Here is a 21,240-nt window from a genome sequence, read left to right as displayed (position 1 = left end):
GTACAATTTTTTTGTGATGGTGTTTGGCATCTAAGGTAAAAAAAAAAAAAAAAAAAATGGTGCACTGGGTTCAAAAGATTGGCCAACCTTGGGTTAGATGCATAGCGTGAGCAGGGCGGGGTGGGGAGCATAATGAGTGTATGGCATAGATAGATAGATAGATAGATAGATAGATAGATAGATAGATAGATAGATAGATAGATAGATAGATATTTATTTCGTATGACTCAGATGGTTCTATTGCGGGAATTGTTTTTCTGATATCTTTGTTAATCACAATTCATTACAGAAAGACATCGGGCACTTACAAGAAGGACCACATGAAGGTTGCCAACATCCTACCCGAAAATTTTTGTGTAACGGACAGGATTCGAACGTGGCACATCCAGGTTGTCAGTTAAGCAAAGCAGTAAGCACTTAACCACCGTCACCTCCCTCCGGATAGATAGATAGATAGATAGATAGATAGATAGATAGATATGAACGAGCTGGAATATATAGATAAACAGACAGACAGCCAGACAGATAGACGGAGGGAGGGACGGACGGACAGATAGATAGATAGATAGATAGATAGATAGATAGATAGATAAGTTTATGAGGCTTAAAAACAATACTGTATGAGATAGATAGGTGAGCGACGGTTGGATAGATAGCTAGTAGATAAAGAAAAAGAAAACAACGTCTGTGATAGTAATAGTAATAGTAGTAGTAATAATAGTGGTAGTAGTAGCAGTAGCAATTACAATATTATTATTAGTAGTAATAATAACAGTAGTAGTAGTAGTAGTAGTAGTAGTAGAAGTAGTTTTTGTTGTAATATTCATAGTACAAATAGTTGTTGTTGGGTAAGCGTCCAGTCGTGCGTATCGTCTCCAATGCATATCTAACTAATTAATTACCATATCGTCACTCCTATAAGTGATTGTTTTTTTATTTTGGTTTGTTTTATGTGCTTTTTTTATTTACAGTAAGTCAGTTTTTAATTAATTGTAAGTCTAACACGGGTGTTATTTATTGATGCCAGCAATGTTATTGGTAGGACTATGTACGTTTGGTAGTGCCAATATTAAACAAAAAAAGTGTAACTGTTGTTGTTAGAGTATATTTACAGGAACCTATTGGCTGGCACTGCTCCCCCTCCCTATTAAAGATTTGCCATTTATCCACCCCAACCCCTCTCTCTATTTCTCTCCCTCTCTATATCTCCCCCTCTCTCATTCATACTCTTTATTCTTCACCCTCACCCGCTTTTTTCTTTTTACCCCCTTTTTTCTTTTTATTCCCTTTTTTCATTTTACTCCCTCTCTCTTTTATTCCCCTCGCTTTGTCTATAATTCATGCCCTCTCTTTTTCACTTCTCCCTCACGACGCTCCTCCTCTCTCTAGTTCGCATTCTCTCCTTCACACCCCCCTCTCTCTCTCACACACACATATACGCATTCTCCCCCTTCAAAATCTGCCTGTCTCTCTTTCTCCCTTTATTTCTCTCATTCTAAACGCAGTAAACCTTCTTTTCCTCCCCTCCTTCACGTTTTTTTCTTTTCCCGCTTTATCTTTTACTTTCTCTTGTTCTACTCCCCCTTCGCCCCCCTCGGTGTGTGTGTGTGTGAAGTGTTTATCTTTTTCTTCTTCTTCTTCTAAACCCGCGCCGACTTTTACTTTCTTTACTCGCTCAAGTTCCTCTCCCTCTCTCTCAAAACAACCCCCCCTCTCTCTCTCTCTCTCTCTCTCTCTCTCTCTCTCTTCTGACGAGAACATTATATGTGCAATCTTCTCTACCTAGGATGTATGACTTGAAACATGGGCAAAAGAAATAGCAAACTAAAACCGGACGAGATAGAAGAATTGAGGACTAAAACCTACTGTAAGTACACCTAACCCCCCTTTAAAAAAAAAAGATTAAAAAAAATATATCACTTTCTTTATTTACTCGCAATCTCCCATTTTCAATCACACACACTTTTTTGAACTCCTGTCATTCAAGAACTGCATATCTATGGCAATCGACGTCAGTTTTAAAAATAATGGATTTAATGACATTAAATTAAAAGCTTTTAATTTTACGAATTCAGTTGTAAACAACAAAACAAACATTGTAAATATCAGAAACGTAAAATGTTTTTTTTTTTTTTCATTCATTTTTTGTTCATCTTTCTATTCGATCCATTCATTCAGAATTTCGTCGTCTTTAAATGAAATTAAAAAAAAAAAGAAGATATTTCTATATTTTTAATCTAATCATTTCTCATTTTTGTTTATATGTTGTAATTATATGATTGATTTGTCATTAGCTCGCAGGTGTAGGTGGAATTAACCCATGTGCTTTATTTATTTATTTATTTTTAAGCCTCTAAATGTCATATTGTTTTTTTTTTCTGTTGATTAATCGATTGAAAGTGTAAAGAAAAAAAGAACTAGCCTGAAATGGTTCGCTTATCACTATATATCAAAATATCAAATTAAGAAAATAAAAAAAATAAAATAACCCTAGCCTTTAGGTTTTAAATATGATGTGCAATTTATTTTACAGTTTTCATTTATTTTTCAATTTTTTTATTTGTTTTTGCTAAAATAAATAAACGTTTGCTATTATCTAATCTAAAAGTGTGTGGAAAGAAAGAAGAAAAAAAAAAGCAGTTTTAACCCTAATTTTATTTTGTTTTCACACATTTTTTTTTCGCCTCTCACAAATATTCAGTTGTTCACGGAATTTCAAATTTGGTTTTGTATATATTTTTTTCACAGGTGTGTCATATTTTCTGTACTTTTTTCAATTGTTCGTATTAAATAAGAATAAAATATTCCAAGTTTACCTAACTGGTCGGCCGACCTGGGGACCCCCCCCTCTCCAATTTCCCTTGATATAAATGGAAAAATTGGTAACTAGTGCAGTAGTGCACTTATTCATCCGTGCTGTAATAATAACGTTATTATTTAAAAAGCCGTTCTTAACATGGGGAGGGTGTTTTGTACTTATTCTATACAATTGAATAAAAAAAACATATTATAAAACTTTAATTAAACTTGAAAATACAATTTAAAAAATAGCGCAGATCAGTAAGTGCACTAGCACCGGAAAATTAATTTATTTTATTTAACAAAAAATAAAAATAACGGAATTTCTCAATAGACGCTAAAATACCGCCTCCCGCCAAGTTCTGATGAATGAAATGACAGTTCGATACTTTCGCAGATTTTTTAAGGTAGAATTCCAAGTTAAATTCAATTTTACGATTATTAAATTGAAAGTAGAGTACAGTTACAAAATATCCTTCCTTCTCATGTTAAGTATGGATTTCTAAATAATAGTATTTACTATTTCACTATTTCTGCACGATCCGTAAAGTAGTAAAGTACCAACATTTTAATCCTGTATTCGAAATTTGAGAGAAGCAAAATGGTTATATTAAAACGATGACGTTTCTACAGAATTTAAACCGAAATAATCCTAAAACTTTAGTTTAGAATGAGTTTCTGGTTAAACAACAACAAAATAGTTCGGTTCAAATACTGTAGAAGCGCCACGCCGCCACACTGATAATTTTTTTTTTTACCTGTTAATCATGTTTTACGACACCGTGTTAAGTACAAGGTTTTAGTAATGCAGTATTTAACGTTACTTATTGAAGAACTTGGTCAAGTCGTTCTTCTGTTCTTTACTTTTTTTCCTTTTCAAATAAAAGCAACAACAAACCTTGAATTGTCACACGTCAGTGCAATTCTCTTTACTGACTTCCCAAAACTCATTCTCTCCATCACCGTGTGCTCGCTGCTCGCGTGTTAGTTCGATTTATCAATTCATGGCCCTTCCACTCTTTCATTTTTTAAGCCACAATATATTAATGATTAATAAAATTAAAGAACTATTATTGAACAACATTTGTCCAATATTCCATTACAAAAAAAAACGCTACCGTCATTTTCTTTTTTTAAAAAGCTTTTCAAGTGCTATTGTCATCACTCAAAATTTAGTACGCTAAAATGCTCAAATTTTCAACTCCCCCCGTGGTCATAAAGTGAGGGGTCATTACCTATTACAAGTCAAATGAACCCTATTTTCTTTTTCTTAGTCCAGATATTCTATTTCGAATGTTTTTGTTTTGTAAGTAAATCTAATCGACTGTAGAGAGCTGCCTCTTTAGTTGAGAAACGTCAAAATTAGACATAAAGTCAGCGTGTGTGGAGGGAACATTCTGAATGGGGACAAAAAAATGTTTTATTTTTTTTATTCAATTTAGGAATATTTCTCCTGTGACCGAAAGTGGTAACTGATACTACACTGTGATCTTCATCCGAAGGTTGGCCTACGCCAGGTTGTCATTTTCGAGAGATAAAAAAAAAAAAAAGAAGAATGTTTCTCAATACAATCGCAATTTGATAGCTTCTGCTAAATCAATATTTGAGGGGAAGGGAACCAGACAAGGTCAAGGGGAATCCACAAGGTCAGAATGAAAAATAAAATGTGTGGAAAACTTCAAAGGTGCACCAAGTCAAGAATTTGGCGTATAAATCTTTATTGTTGGGGGGGGGGGGGAGGAGGTAGATTTTCGTTAGGGGTCACAGCATGATCTAAAAATAAGAGGGTACTCAACCTAAACATAATTGCGCCTTTCTTTCTTTTCTTTCTTTCTTTTCTTTCTCTAAATGCAACAATCTTAAAATATTTTTGGTCTGCGAACTAAAATTCTTACTCTTCATCCGTATAATTTATTCGGTTGTTTGTCTTGTATTCATTTTTTGGTGAAAATCTTTGTGGCTGTTGAGTTATGACACAATTCCCTCTCCCCACTCACATTGGCCCTTTCTCCAAGACATTCTGCATTTATTGCCACTGCTACTAGACTTGACAAAGAACTTGTCATCTTTATTTAAACTTGAAAATAATTTCTGTCTCTAGCAAGGCCAAATTGGCAAAATAAGTTTACAATACGTTAAACAGTACACCTCGTTAGTTTAATGTATTTTTTTTTAAATCTCTGAATTCATAAAATCGTATTACCAATTCTCCTCTGTGTGCGTGTATCCCGTCTCTCTGTGACTTGCACATTATTTTGTTTACTTTTAACCGATTTATTTACATAAAAATACAATAAACTAAAACAAACTTTTAAAAATTCTATTAAAAAAATAATTGCAAAATTTAAATCCACTAGAATTCATTTCGGTTTCTTCATAAGTCGGCCATTACCATTAAAAAAAATACTGCCTGGCTCTTCGAAATGAATTCATAAGCATTTAAACTGCCAAATAAAACAACGTTACAATCGATGAAGTTATTAGCAAAGAAGCAAAAACGTCTCAAACTGGAAAGTTTGAAAAGAAAAACAATCGGCATAGAAAGAATAAAGGGGGGGGGGGAACGCCTCATTATGGAAATAAAGCGAAGATGTTATTTCCAAATTTATAGAGGTGGCTGGTGTCGGATTTGCTATTTAGTCCCTAAACATATCTAATGGTTTTGTCCGGAAGATTTTTACTCATTAACGAGTCTTTACCGTGGAATGAAGAATTAAAAGAATGACGGTTTTTGGAAACTAGATACATCCAATAATTTTCTAAAAAGAAGACCAAAAAACATTATCGTCTTAGCATCATTAGTCATAGTTTTGTAACAATTTGGTTTAATTAATCACCAAATGATACCGTAAAAAAATTAACTTAACAACTCCCATTTAAAAACTAATGATGAAGTAAAAAAAAAAAAAGTGAGGGTGAGATGTGTGGCGACAATGATGTAATGAATGACACCCCAGGCAACGCCGGGTGGGTAGAGTTAATTAATAAAATCGGAAGTAAACTGTAACTTTTAATATTAAAAAAAGTTTTCAGTTTTTTAGCTAAGTAAATATTTAAATCAAACTTTTATAATCATCATCATCATCATCGGTTTAACTTCCGTTTTACATACTAGCATGCGGTGGACGACTTTAAGAATTTGACTTCCAAACTAACCTATCTCTGACTAGGTCTTTATCCATCTTTCAAGTACATTCTTATCATTCCCTTCCGTATTTTCCTTGGCCTTCCCTTATCTGAACCTGTTGTCTCAACTGTTTTACATCTACTAACCTAAGAATTCATCTATTCTTTCAACGTGACCATACCATCGAAACCTGTTTTGCACACAGTCTTCTATCTTGTTCAAATTTAATCCTCCTCTGAGGTCATCAGATCCAACCCTATCTCTATTATACATCCATCGTCTCATTCTTATATCATTTCTTTTCATGCAACGCATATCCTCAACCCTCTGAGGCAATTTTTATTTTTGTCTTAATCCAAAATCTTTCCTTTTTTAAGTTCGCCTTTTACTACATAAAAACTAGTCATGTCTTTTTGGGGGTGAGGGTAAGTTAATCGGGACATATTCAAATGAGTTAGCATTTTGATGAGGAGCGCAGTGTAGTATCTGTTCTTATACTTTATTAGTTTTAGACATAACTGTGAATAATAGTAAAAAAGATTATGACAATTTTGTAGAGCAATAGTGGACCGACAGGAAAATATTTTATTTCTTTGTATTAGGAATAGAAATGAACTATAATTCCCACTTTTGAGAAATTACGTTTAATGGATTGAAAACACTTTCACGTATCGTTTATTTGTGAAATTTGAAAATATTATTGCAGCCATTAAGCGTTCAATTTGAAAATAATTTCTATGTTGAATAAAAGTATATTTTTTATTGTGTGGGGGTGGGTGGAGGGTTCCTAAACAGAGACAAAAGGCGTCACTATTCTATTATTGAACAAAATAAACATAAAAAATAATGGTGTGATTAGTTTTTGTTTTTTTCTTTTTTAAATTTGTACACCTTTTATCTTCTTGTTGTTTATTTAGTTTATTGATTCATTTATTAGGGTTCAACTTTTTTCTAACCCGTAAAGGTGTTAGATTTCCTCTTCCAAACTGATCAGTGTTTCCACTCCATGCAAACTTCTGATCATATTTATATGTATTGATAGATAGAGCCTAAAACTCAGTAGATAGTAAATTATCATGAGGTTCTAATATGTCATTCCACAGCTATTAAATTGAAATAGTTCCCGATGAAAAAAAAGTCTTGCATTCAACAAAATTGGTGTTAATTAAAAAAAGAAGAAAAAAATGCAGCTTTTTCTTCATAGCTATATACATTATACAACCAGAGCATTGGTGATTACAAAGTCTGAATGATATAATCAAAATGATTTTTTTTTTTTTTTAAATACTGGATCAGAAAGATTTGTTCGATATGCATATCGAAAACAGAAAAAAGCAAGAAACAAAACAGATATTCAAGTGCGTAAAAGTCTTTTTTTTTTGTGACTGAAGATTCATTTGTTTGACAAAAATCAGATTTGTTTTTAACATAATAATTTGAATTGTCTAGATATGAAGAAACTGTTGTTGGTTTTTAATTGTTGAAAACTATTCAATGTATATTAAATTGAATAATATATTTCCAATTTGGACAGAATTTGCTCAATTTGCAATAGACTCAACATGTACATCTGAATGTTAAACACATGCCTGACGAAGGGAAGTATTTCCTGAAATATTGCAACATGGATACTCCACCTGACTACCTAATGCAAGTAAAAGTACAATGAATGTAAAGAATATATATATATATATATATATATATATATATATATATATATAAAAGCAAATAGTTAAAAACACTTTGAAAAAGAATTAAAAACATATTTAATCTGAAAAGGAAACACTTAATAAGTGGATAGTCCTTAATCTGCGGAGTTTTGAAGAAATACTTTCCTTCTCATCAGAGGGTAGGAATTAGCAAAATGCTGGATCGGATTTTGCATATAAAAGTATTTGAAACTGCAAATTTAATTGTAATTTTTTATTTTATTTATAATATTGGATAAATAAGTGAAACTGCATAACTTCTACGGTTATATCTTAATTTACTTCAGTTTGTGTTTTTATTTGTTAGATTTCTACTTTGTGTTGCCCCTCTTATCAACGTAAATTTTGTTTGTATACACATTAAACAATGTTTCAAGCAAACTAGATAAATCTCTTAAGAATATTTTATATTAAATCCTATTTTGATAAATGGATGTTCGATATTATAGACAGCATTAATATACAATTTGAAATGGTGAAAAATACAATTTGCACTATTAGTTCATCAAATGTTTAAAACAAGAAATCTAACATTGTTTTCAGATATATGAAAATTAATATTACTTTTTCTTTTGACTAGTTATTTCCTCTGAATATAATTTTTGAAACTCCACGGAATAAGGAAAAACGTTTTTTGTTAATTTGATCATAAATATAACATGTTGGAGGAAAGAAATTGATCAGGGTAAAAACCAAATATATTTATTAAATAAGATATTTACATTTTATTGTGATATGATCCAATATGTAAATATCTTATTTAATATATACATTGAGGGCATTGCCAAGGCTGCTGCAAAGAAGGTTGGCTCTCTCTACCGTGCTAGAAAGTTATCTACACCTGAAAGTATCCAGTACCTCTACAAAGCCACCATTCGCCCATGTATGGAGTATTATTGCCACATTTGGGCTGGTGTATCTCCTACTAGTCTCCCCTAGACACTGTTCAAGAGTCGGCAACCTAATAAATCTCGCACTATCAGCTAGGCATCAGCCACTGTCTAATCAGTGAAATATTGCATCCCTCTGCGTTTTTTGAGTATTTTAATGGTAGGTACTCCAACTACAAGCTCTTGTCCCTCCTCAATGTAAATACCCCTGACAAACCCGACAATCAGCAAAGTCCCACCCCTACACAGTAGAAATCCTTAAATGTAAGAAAGTCTTCTACTCTTAATAGTTTCTTCCCCAGAACTGCTAGATTTTGGAATTCCCTTCTGGGTTCCTGCTTCTTGGACTGTACTGACATGCAGAAATTCAAATGTAATGTAAACAGGCATCTTGCTGCTCAACTCCCTATATAGTATTCCTAAAAATACCATATAGATAGTAGCCCCTACATAAAGTGGCACTGTGCCTTGTTTGGGGGGAAAATGTAATAAAATATATATTTACAAGCCAAAACCTTACTCAATCGATATTTACACACCCATCAGACAATGTGTGCTAGACAACACATTAAAATTTACACACCCATCAGACAATGTGTGCAAGACAACACACTAAAATTTACACACTCCTCAAACAATGTACGCAAGACAACACATTAAAATTCCTTAAAACAATGCATTTTGTCAAAAAAGTTAAAAATGAATGAAACATTGCAGCAAGTACATGTTGTACGGCACAATCACATTGACACACTGGTTCTCGCCAGATCACCAAAGTTAAGCAATGTTGAGCCTGGCCAGTACCAGATGGGCGACCATTTGGGAAGGCTAGGCGCTGTATGTACCTTCTGGGAAGTTTGGGCATGGGACCAGCACTCTCACCCCGAAGAAAGAACTCCTCACTACAGAAACATCTACAAAAAAAGTTGTAGATGGCCTATGCCCCTCCAGGGACCCAAGGTTATGGATGGAGAAAATACATGTTGTTTCATATATGGTAGCTTCATTCAGTCATGACAGACTATGGATAACCACTGTAAGGGTACCTACACATGAAATTTTTGTGGCAAGAGTTGTGCAATCTCCAACCACACCTTTCCTGTGTCAGCATTGCTAAATATCAGTGGCAAGTGGAGATTTAGGACGACTGGAAACAATGCTGAGATGAACAGAAAGCACATACAGCGCCTAGAATTCTCAAATCGTCACCCATCTGCTATTAGCCAGACTCAATGTTGCTTAACTTCAGTGATCTGACGAGAATCAGTGTGTCAACGTGATTATGCAGTCCATATATATATATATATATATATATATACTAGCAGGCTGCCCGGCGCTGCCTGGTCATAAAATATGCTTAAATATTATATTTTGATTAATACAGATTTTGTTTTTATTATTATATCGAACTAAATATATAGTAATAATTTAGAAAGTTTAAAAAAAAAAATGACTTGTGCACCACCACAGAGAATCGAAACCAACACGTTTTGCTTACGATTTACTTTTTCCTTTGAAATTAATGCCGGAGTTATGAAGACATGTTTACTGCAAGGCTAAAAATTAAAACATGAACCAATAGCTATTACGTTACGCATGCATATTTATAATGCTGTTGTTTTAGCTTCACCTGGCAAATTCCATTTCTTTAATTTTCACACTTTTTCACTGATTTTCCCTGGCTAAAACACAAATATAAAGTTTTGCATGGTTTCAAATACCTTATATATTAAGTTTCGTCTCGGTAGACCAAAAACTGACAAAGGAATTTGGTACGCAAATTAGTTAAAACAAATATATATATATATATATATATATATATATATACATAAATATATATAGAAAAGGTTTGTGTTTACTATAACCTTTTTACGCAAATATTACGATAATATGATAACAAAGATTGCCTTAAAAGTATCAATATAAATAACACTGAACTTAATATGCAAGTAATAACCGTGATAAAATATAAATACTAATAACAGCAGTATTAATATAATTAGTGTCAGTTAATAATGATAATTGCAATTCATGTAATTGTAGAATAAAAATAATTGCCCAATAATAAATGTTTAAAATTACTCTCATAAACAAAACTACAACAGATGTCAACAATGAACAAAACTATACATAAGGGCCATGGAAAAAAAAAACTTGAAGTGTAGGTATGATCATCACATGATTAAAGAATAACGACATAGTACTACACTATTGAAATATGTGCAGAGTATATGAAATATCTGGGAAATCATAAAATTAATCAGCTACATTTAATGGAAGTGTAGATGCAAATATAAACTAATATTCAAAAATGAATTTTTTAAAGAAAAACTAAAAATATAGTGAGCTAAAGAAACATAATTAAATACTTGCTTTGCTAGTTTAGTCCAGATTAAATTGTGTAAATAATATTACTACTAATAATACTACTGCTCATAATATTACTACTACTGATAATACTACTCATAATATTACTACTACTACTACTAATAATAATAAATGTAGAATAAAAAGAACAATTGTTCCAATAATTAATCAAAATTATCTATAAATAAAAACAATACATTCATGAATAAACAAATCGCACACAAGCAATTAAATAAACAAATCGCACACAAACAATTAAATAAACAAATCGCACACAAGCAATTAAATAAACAAATCGCACACAAGCAATTAAATAAACAAATCACACACAAGCAATTAAATAAACAAATCACACACAAACAATTAAATAAACAAATCACACACAAACAATTAAATATACAAATCGCACACAAACAATTAAATATACAAATCGCACACAAACAATTAAATATACAAATCGCACACAAACAATTAAATAAACAAATCACACACAAGCAATTAAATAAACAAATCACACACAAGCAATTAAACAAATCACACACAAGCAATTAAATAAACAAATCACACACAAGCAATTAAATAAACAAATCACACACAAGCAATTAAATAAACAAATCACACACAAGCAATTAAATAAACAAATCACACACAAACAATTAAATAAACAAATCACACACAAACAATTAAATAAACAAATCTCAAGCAAACAATTAAATAAACAAATCACAAGCAAACAATTAAATAAAGAAATGTCAAGCAAACAATTAATTAAACAAATGTCAAGCAAACAAATAAACAAATCACACGCAAACAATTAAATAAACAAATCTCAAGCAAACAATTAATTAAACAAATCACACGCAAACAATTAAATAAACAAATCTCAAGCAAACAATTAATTAAACAAATCACAAGCAAACAATTAAATAAACAAATCACACACAAACAATTAAATAAACAAATCACACACAAACAATTAAATAAACAAATGTCAAGCAAACAATTAAACAAATGTCAAGCAAACAATTAAATAAACAAATGTCAAGCAAACAATTAAATAAACAAATGTCAAGCAAACAATTAAATAAACAAATGTCAAGCAAACAATTAAATAAACAAATGTCAAGCAAACAATTAAATAAACAAATGTCAAGCAAACAATTAAATAAACAAATGTCAAGCAAACAATTAAATAAACAAATGTCAAGCAAACAATTAAATAAACAAATGTCAAGCAAACAATTAAATAAACAAATGTCAAGCAAACAATTAAATAAACAAATGTCAAGCAAACAATTAAATAAACAAATCTCAAGCAAACAATTAAATAAACAAATTACAAGCAAACAATTAAATAAACAAATCTCAAGCAAATAATTAAATAAACAAATGTCAAGCAAGCAATTAAATAAACAAATCCCAAACAAGCAATTAAATAAACACATCACAAGCAAGCAATTAAATAAACAAATCATGCACAAACAATTAAATAAACAAATCTCAAGCAAACAATTAAATAAACAAATCACACACAAACAATTGATTAAACAAATCACACACAAACAATTGATTAAACAAATCACAAGCAAACAATTAAATAAACAAATCCCAAGCAAGCAATTAAATAACCAAATCCCAAGCAAGCAATTAAATAACCAAATCCCAAGCAAGCAATTAAATAACCAAATCCCAAGCAAGCAATTAAATAACCAAATCCCAAGCAAGCAATTAAATAACCAAATCCCAAGCAAGCAATTAAATAACCAAATCCCAAGCAAGCAATTAAATAACCAAATCCCAAGCAAGCAATTAAATAACCAAATCCCAAGCAAGCAATTAAATAACCAAATCCCAAGCAAGCAATTAAATAACCAAATCCCAAGCAAGCAATTAAATAACCAAATCCCAAGCAAGCAATTAAATAACCAAATCCCAAGCAAGCAATTAAATAACCAAATCCCAAGCAAGCAATTAAATAACCAAATCCCAAGCAAGCAATTAAATAACCAAATCCCAAGCAAGCAATTAAATAACCAAATCCCAAGCAAGCAATTAAATAACCAAATCCCAAGCAAGCAATTAAATAACCAAATCCCAAGCAAGCAATTAAATAACCAAATCCCAAGCAAGCAATTAAATAAACAAATCCCAAGCAAGCAATTAAATAAACAAATCCCAAGCAAGCAATTAAACAAACCACACACACACAATTAAATAAACAAACCACACACACACAATTAAATAAACAAACCACACACAAACAATTAATAAACAAAACTGGATGGTAACGTTCAATGCTGCCAAGGCTAAGCTTATTTCCTTAAATAATTACAAGAAACTTTCTCAACCACTGATTGCCATGGCTAATGATACACTGCTTGAAACTTCTTCCCTCAAGCACCTATGTTTACATTCACAAACAGCATGAATTGAAACAAATACATTAAGGTAATTACTAGTGCTATGACAACAGCATATTCTTTTCATTGTTTTGATTCTCGAGTGTGTATCCATTGATATCTTATATGCTTTTATATAGTGATGTGGTTCTCGATTGATTAAGTGTGTCTAACTGTGTTGGATATATATACTCCAGAGTCAAAACAATGAAAAGGATATTCTTTTGTCATAGCCCTAGTAATTACGAAGGCTGCTGCAAGGAAGGTGGACGCTCTCTTGTGCTAGAAAATTACTCTCACTTGAGAGTATCCTGTATCTCTACAAGGGCACTATTCATCCATGGAATATTGTTATCACGTTTACGCTGGTGCATCTGCCACTATTCTTTTGCTATTAGACAAAGTTCAAAAAAGAGTTGCCAACCTAATGTCCTGCACTGTCAGCGAAACTCCAACCTCTGTCCTCTTGCCGACATGTGACATCCCTGTGTCTGTTTGACAAGTACTTAAATGATAAGTACTCAGATGAACTCAAAGCACTAATACCCCCTCATCATAAATACCCCGAACAAACCAGACAAACAGCAAAATCTCACCCTTCACTGTAGAGATCCCTAGATGTCGTAAAGCCTTCTCCTCAAATAGCTTCTTCCCTCAAACTGCTAAACTTTGGAATTCCCACCTGGAACCCTACTTCCCTGATTGTACTGACATGCAGAAGTTCAAGTGTAATGTGAACAGACATCTCGCTGCCCAACTCCCTACATAGTATCTCGGCAAATCTAGTTCCTATTAGTAGCCTCTTACGACTTGGTGATACCTTGTTTGGGGTGAATAAATAGTAAAAAAAAAAAAAAGAAATCGCGGTAGAAATATTTTTAATTTTATGAAATCAGAACATTTATTCTATTATCAAAAAGATAAACTACGTTAACATGTTTAGGCAGACAAAACATATATATGGAATAAATATTATTAATGAATAAGAAAATGCACGTTGAGAAATAAGTAAAATTGCCACGTGTGTGTATATATAATGTATATCATACCAAAATTATTGGTTACATATGTTCATACATGTTTCAGTGGAATATACATTTAGAGAGAGACCCACGAAAATCAGACCGAAAAAAAGAAGCAACACTGAAACGAAAATCAAGGTTCGTTCATTTTGTATGTAAAAAAAAAGTATCTGGATGTGACTTAAACCTTGAAAAAAGGGTTTGTAATATATATATATATATATATATATATATATATATATATATATGATGATCGTCCATCAATTGTGATTAATGCCACAAAACATCATTGGTGATGCTGTGACTTGCGCGTGAAATTTTTGTGGCAAGAGTTGCGCAATCTCCAACCACACCTCTCCTAAATTGGCACTGTTAAATACCAGTGGCTAGTAGAACTTCAGGACGACTGGAAACAATGCCGAGATAAGCAGAGAGCACGTACAATGCCTGCTATTCCCAAGTAGTAGTCACCAATCTGGTACTGGTCAGGCTCATATAATATATATATATATATATATAATGCAATTGTGTGCTGTTTGAGGGGAAAGAACCCCAGCAAAGTGCTCGATTATAAAGAAAAATTCAATATAAGAGCATATTTATTCAAAAACAGAAGAAAAAAAAGCATGCAGAAAGTCGGACCTTCTGTATGTTTTTTTTAGAAATTACTTCAACAGTGTTCAATATATAGGTAGATTTATCTAGTATTATATAAATATACTTATAAAAAGTTGGCAATTACCATGCCAGACTTTTGTGTAGCTTACTTGCAATAAGTATATATGTATGTGTGTATATATGTGTGTGTGTATACGTGTGTGTGTGTGTATGTGTGTGTGTGTGAACCTCCATCTGATTGGTAAGGTGAAAAAAAATGCGCATAAAAATGTTTTCTTCTGCGTTAAGAGTGAATGTCCATTGGATTGATAGACAACTATCAGTTTGATAAATATCTTTACCGATTTTCCTCACACTGGAAAGGTTAGACACGACGTCAGTTTATTGGGATTAATCAAGACCACCACCACCATCGACCCCCCCCCCCAGAAAACTGGTCACTCTAAGGGTGCAAAATTTGATGACTTGATAGATTCGTCGACATTCCCCATGTAAGGAGATCTCTGGCGACCGGCAATAAACAGAGGGAGGAGGGGGAATGAATGACATCTTAAGACTGAATAGAACAGTAAGTCCGATCCAAGAGCCGTGGCCCTAGTGCTAGTAAAAAAAAAAAAAAAAAAAAAAAAATGTTTTCTAAACACAATAGAAAAAATCGGAAATAGTCTGTCCTGTCCGGATATCTTCGACATCTATACCAAATGTGGGACGTATTTATGGCAGACGCGGGCCAACCTGAAACTGTTCGACGTAGTCGTCTGTTGTCACGATTTCTTTCATTCATTTTTAACTTTGAATCATAATTCGCATTTTTAGTGAAGAAAAACACATTATTTTATGAAAATGAAACTGCAAGTGATTTGAAAATGTTTATTAAATACAAAAAAGGCAATTTTTGGAGAGATTAGAATAATGCCGTGTCCACAACACTGACACAACTTTTTAAAAATATCTTTCAAATAGTTCAATTCCATTAGAATAAAATTTCAATAACTTGAAATAAAAACATTTGAATTAAGGTGTCTTTAAAATTTTTTTTTTTTTTTTACATCAAGATCCTTTTCGTGTAACTGAAAAAAAAAAAAATTTAACAATTCTATTTGTGACCCACTTCTAAAAATTGAACAAATAGTTCGATTTGAATATATATATATATATATATATATATATATATATATATATATATATATATATATATGTTCGTGCATTAATTGTGATGATTAACACGTTTGATTATTTTTTTTTATTTTCCCCTTTTTTACCAAAAAGTGAAAAATATATTTCCAAATTCCATATATATATATATATATCGATTCATTTTTAGAACCACCAGAATGAATGAAATACAAAAATAAACTCTTTTCTTTCCAATTCTTTTATAGAGGTCACCTCTAGTAATTTGGCACCTGTTTTTTTTTTTTTTTGTTTCTTTTCGCGAAATTCTTTTACTCATCTTTGTAAAAATTCCCTAATGTTTTGAATTAAAACTAAATTCCTAAATCAGAAGCCACATTCGCAAGATAATGCCATTTTTTTTTTTTTTTTTTTTTTTTGTAGAACTGTTCCATTGTTAGATAAGTATTAAGTGCGTCGTGCCGATTTTGTAATGGACATTTTTGGTTGGGAATGGAATCACGATTGCGTAATTAAATTTATCTGAAATTTGAAACCGATTCTTAAATTCTGAGACCAATTGCGCGATTTTCTTATTTAATCTCAAAATATTTTATTTCGTATTTGGGGGGGGGGGAAGAATTGATATTCTATTTGTTTTATTCGGACTACTATTCTCGCCTTTGTTTTATTCACAACGTTTTGGTCGATGTAACCTCTTGTCTTCTTCAGGTACATTTTTTTTTCTTTTTTTTTTTTTCTTGAACTTGGGAATTTTTAAGCTTCTAAATTTTTGAGATGAGGATTTGGTTATTCGTATTATTTGGATTCATCGGAGTACTGTTCTCATCTTGAGTGTAATTTTCACAACGTTTCGGTCGATATAACCTCTGACCTTCTTCAAGTGTAACTTGTCGAATTCGGGAATGTTTCTGTCGAACTCGCAAGGACCCGTAACGCAGTGGTTAGAGTACTTGGAAAAAATCAATTGTAAAAGTTTTGTAATCCTGGTTGAAGGTTCAATTCTCAGTGTGGGCGACCGAAAAAATTTCTGCGAATTACTTAGGACCTTTATCCAGTCATGGCTGACGGGGCAAGAGCATGCTACCCCCGTGAAGTAAATAAAGAGTTCCGTTTGAAATTCCGTTCAAATTCTCGACTTGGACAAGATACAGCTGAAGAAGGTCGGTGGTTATAATGACCGAAACGCTGTGAAAATAACACTATTAGAACAGTAGTCCGGTGAATCCAAATAATACGATTGGGAAATTTTGTTGAACACAAATACTTCAGTACGACAGAAAAGATTCCCAAGTTGGAAACGATGTACGGGAAAAAGATCGGAAGTTACATCGGTGGAAACGCTTTGGATATGACAACTTTTCAAATATTAGTTGAAAAAAAAAAAAAAAGACATGATGCGTTTTGTCAAAGTTATTCCTAAGCTCAAATTTCTTAAAAGACATCAAAACAAATAAACCGAAACTATTAAAAATAAAAAAGCGAAAAACATTTGAGACGGCTAGCTAGATGAGCCACGACGGTCATTGTTAATATTACGGGAGACAAAATTCTTTGATCAATGTTGAATAGAATTTCAAGTTCAACATTGTTGCATTTCTGTTAATTGCAGAGTTAATGGTGCTGTTTGTGCACTTTTGTCACCGCGCTATTTTTAAATATTTTTTTTTCAGGTTTAATTCAAATTTCACGATATCATTTTTTTTATTACTAAATTGTTAGATGGAAGCACAGAATAGTTACAAAACATCCTCCCCCTCTCAATGTTAAGAATGGATTTCAAAATAATAACGTTATTATTTCAGCACGATGGCAAAGTGCACAAGTACCGATTTAATTCCAAGCTTACCAATACCAACTTTATTTGCTAAATATTAAATAGGTCTTACTTTTTATTTGCTTCAATGCTTCACTATTTTCTTACTTGCTGACGACTTTTAGGAGGGAATCACCTGTTCTCCTTTTTATTTTAATATTTAATAAAATTGAGACAACTTCGTGTATTTGTGGTTCGTGCATCAGCGTGACTCTGAGAACTGCGATTGATTAACAATTAAATTTGGTGTAAATCCTTTAAAAAAAGAAGCCATTTTAATCTTTAATTAATAATAAAAAAATATAATTAATAAATTATTTTATGACTTTTAAAAATTTCTGAATTTGGTAGCCTTTAAACTGTCTTTAGTTATTTGGTAAATTTTTATTTGGTAACTTTACCATTTTCTTTTAAAATGACGACTTTGAGGGTTTTCAGATATGCTAAAAACGAATATCGCATTTAAATTTTCTTCAAATAAGTAGTTTTCCGGATATTAAGCAATGTAATTCTTTGTTATAAGTGGTGGCCATTGTTGTACGCACAAGCGCGCACATTTTTTAGTGTTTGCTCGCGCGTACAACAATGGCCACCATTTATAACAAAGAATTACATTGCTTAATATCCGGAAAACTACTTATATGCGGAAAATTTAAATGCGATATTCGTTTTCAGCATACCCTAAAACCTACAACGCCATCATTTTAAAGTAAAATGTTGCCTAAAATGAAAAGAATGAAAATCCTATTTGGCTTCTTTCGACTATTGTTTTTCATCTGTTATTTTCATGTTTTTTGACCCATGTTTTCCCTACTACAAGTGCTTTTAGCCGAATTCTGGAATTTGTGCGGGTTTCCAAGCAGAAACCTTTATTTAATCCATTGAGGTAGATTGTTCTCGTTCTATCAGCCACGACTGGATAGAAATCTTCAATAAATCATAATTGTATTCTTAGTATCTGTTGTCCTGAAATAAAAAAAAAAAAATAAATAAATAAAAAGACCCGTGTTGTAACGAATAAACTACAAGGTAAAATTCAGTTTTATGTGACACTCTTCTGGAGGTTGAAAGTTCGAGCCTCAATGCGGGCGATACTGAAAATATAACTATGAATTGTTTAAGACTTCGACATAGTCATGGCTAACGAAACAAGAACAATCTACCCTCGTGGATTAAATAAAGTCTTCCGTTCGAAAGTTCAACAAAATACATTTGAAGAAGGTCGGAGACTACATCAACCGAAACGTTATGATAATATTCAAGATGAGAACAGTAGTTCGAAGAATCCAAATTATAGCATTAAATTTGAAAAGGACTTTTTGGGTTAGATCGCAATCGAATTTGTTACCTCATCGAATGACAAACGTGCTCTAACACGGCCATCTTTACTCTCGGTAGGCACGGTTCTAACCACTGCTTCATTCTATGACGGTCAGTATCCCGTCGTCTGGTTTCTTATGATTTCGTATCACCGGTTCGTTGGAGTACCGAATCCTGGAAGGAGGAATGATCGTTTAAAGTTGATATTTTATTTTTGCATTCGACTGACACTTAGTTTGGACTCATTTTTTCGAAATCAAACGAATCCATCTTTCGTGTCTGTTTTTGTTTATTTATTTTTCACTTTCTGTTTTCTTTCCATTTGAAAGAGATTTTTCCTTTATTTTCATAGAAGAGGTTCGCATTTTTGTTGCTTCTTGAACTTTACATTCTGGATGACTGGTAGCTTCACTGAAAATAAAGTGACAGCAAGATTCCCATCCAATCACGACCGCGGTAAATTACTGGCACAAAAGTTTTCGAACCTCAATTCTTTCAGACAAATTTTTTTATCCCACAAAATCAAGAGATTAAGACCATTCTTCTAATGACCTGGTTCCTGTTGATTGCAGTGTAATTCTGCTTCTGTATAGTTCTAGGAGGTCCACCTTCCCAGGCTTTGTCTTCTCTCTTTGATAAGGGGTTAGTTTATTGCTAATCGCTTGAGGCGCCCTTACGAGGGAATGCCGACAGGACTGCCACGGGACTTTTTCAGGTCAGAGTGCGCCTCCTCGGGGGTGCTGACTTCTCAATCTCACTTTCCGACCGTTGTGTTACAGTTCTCGCAGTGGTACTGGTAGAGAACTAAATATCTTTTAAAGCAAACATTTACAAAGTATGTATTATTTGGACTCATTGGACTATTGTTTTCATCTTGAGTGTGAATTTCACAAGATGAGAATAGTAGTCCGATGAATCCAAATAATACGAATAACCAATCCTGAATCCTCATCTCAAAAATTCAGAAACATCACTTACAAAATACAATTAAAATATGAAAAAAAACCCTATAAAAAACAACAACAAACAAAAATATAAAAAAAAACAAAAAACAATGCGTCATAAAAAAGCTAATGGTATCAATTAGGTTTAAAATATCCAAAATGGCAGTAATTAAATTAAACGAACGAACAAAAGAAAAAAAAATATTCGTAATGCCGTACGTTTTGACATTTTAGTGTTGGGCTTAATAGAGAACATTTCTTTTTTAACTGTCATCCCGGATTTTGGGTTAGTAGGGTCAAAGAGTGATAATTTAAGAAATATATTTTATCTCAAATGTTGCCATATTTAATGCCTGCGTTGCCCCCCCCCTAAAAATTATTATTCCTAATAATTTCGAATGACAGGTGCCGTATGTGATTAGAAATCGACGTCCCTGAAGAGTGAAGAAGCATCTAATTGTACCAAAACATTTTTCTTTGCTCCGACACGCGGGCATAGTTAGAAACAAGGTCAGTTTTTAATGTGGCAAACATCTAGCTTTCCAAAAAGGAGCACTTTTGATTTAGACAAAAATAAAAATTGCCTCCATCTGGAAGGATCTTTTGTCTGATAATAACAAAAACGAGATGTGGCATCAGAACAGATATCACACTTTGAATAATTTATTCACAAAAAAGTAAATACATATTTAACCAATTAAGGCCAAGGCTATCAAAAGTGGGGAGGAGTAAGGGTTAAGGTTGTTGTCGGTCATTTTCAGCGCATCTTAAAATATCTTGTTTTACGACTTCATCTGAAAAAAACAACATTATTGGCTTTTTTTTTTTTTTTTAGTAAAAGTATTCGAATTAACAAAGAAACTTGATACGAGTTAAAGAAGGAGGCGACAGCAACCATCAGAGTTAAAAAAAAAAAAAAAAAAAAAAAGATGGTAGTTAATTCTTCAGGAAAAAATGTTTAACGGTTAAAAAAAAAAATTTTTAATCGAATTATTTTCTGTTCTTAAAAAGAAATGGATAAATTTTGTTATTTTGAATGCGTGTTTGAGAAAAAGTCAAACTGAATTTAATGTTAAAGGTGACCTTTGATTATTT

The 21,240-nt window shown here is 32.3% G+C and overlaps 1 protein-coding gene across 1 annotated transcript in view; it reads left to right on the top strand.

Annotated features, from left to right (window-relative positions):
* Positions 1-933: 933 nt before the first annotated feature.
* LOC145286333 (neuronal calcium sensor 1-like) overlaps positions 934-21,240 on the top strand; it is a 682,613-nt gene continuing 662,306 nt past the window's right edge. Inside the window, exon 1 of the mRNA XM_080135259.1 lies at positions 934-1,867. Within this exon, the coding sequence (XP_079991385.1) occupies positions 1,804-1,867 (64 nt within the window). The 5' untranslated portion in view covers positions 934-1,803. The remainder of the gene's footprint in view (positions 1,868-21,240) is intronic.

The sequence above is a fragment of the Euprymna scolopes genome, chromosome 10 (genome assembly GCF_053919585.1).
Source record: "Euprymna scolopes isolate OS-2025 chromosome 10, ASM5391958v1, whole genome shotgun sequence".
NCBI classification, from domain to species: Eukaryota; Metazoa; Mollusca; class Cephalopoda; order Sepiida; family Sepiolidae; genus Euprymna; species Euprymna scolopes.
Note: the sequence above shows the minus strand (reverse complement) of the source record. Positions and strands in the feature narration are given on the sequence as shown.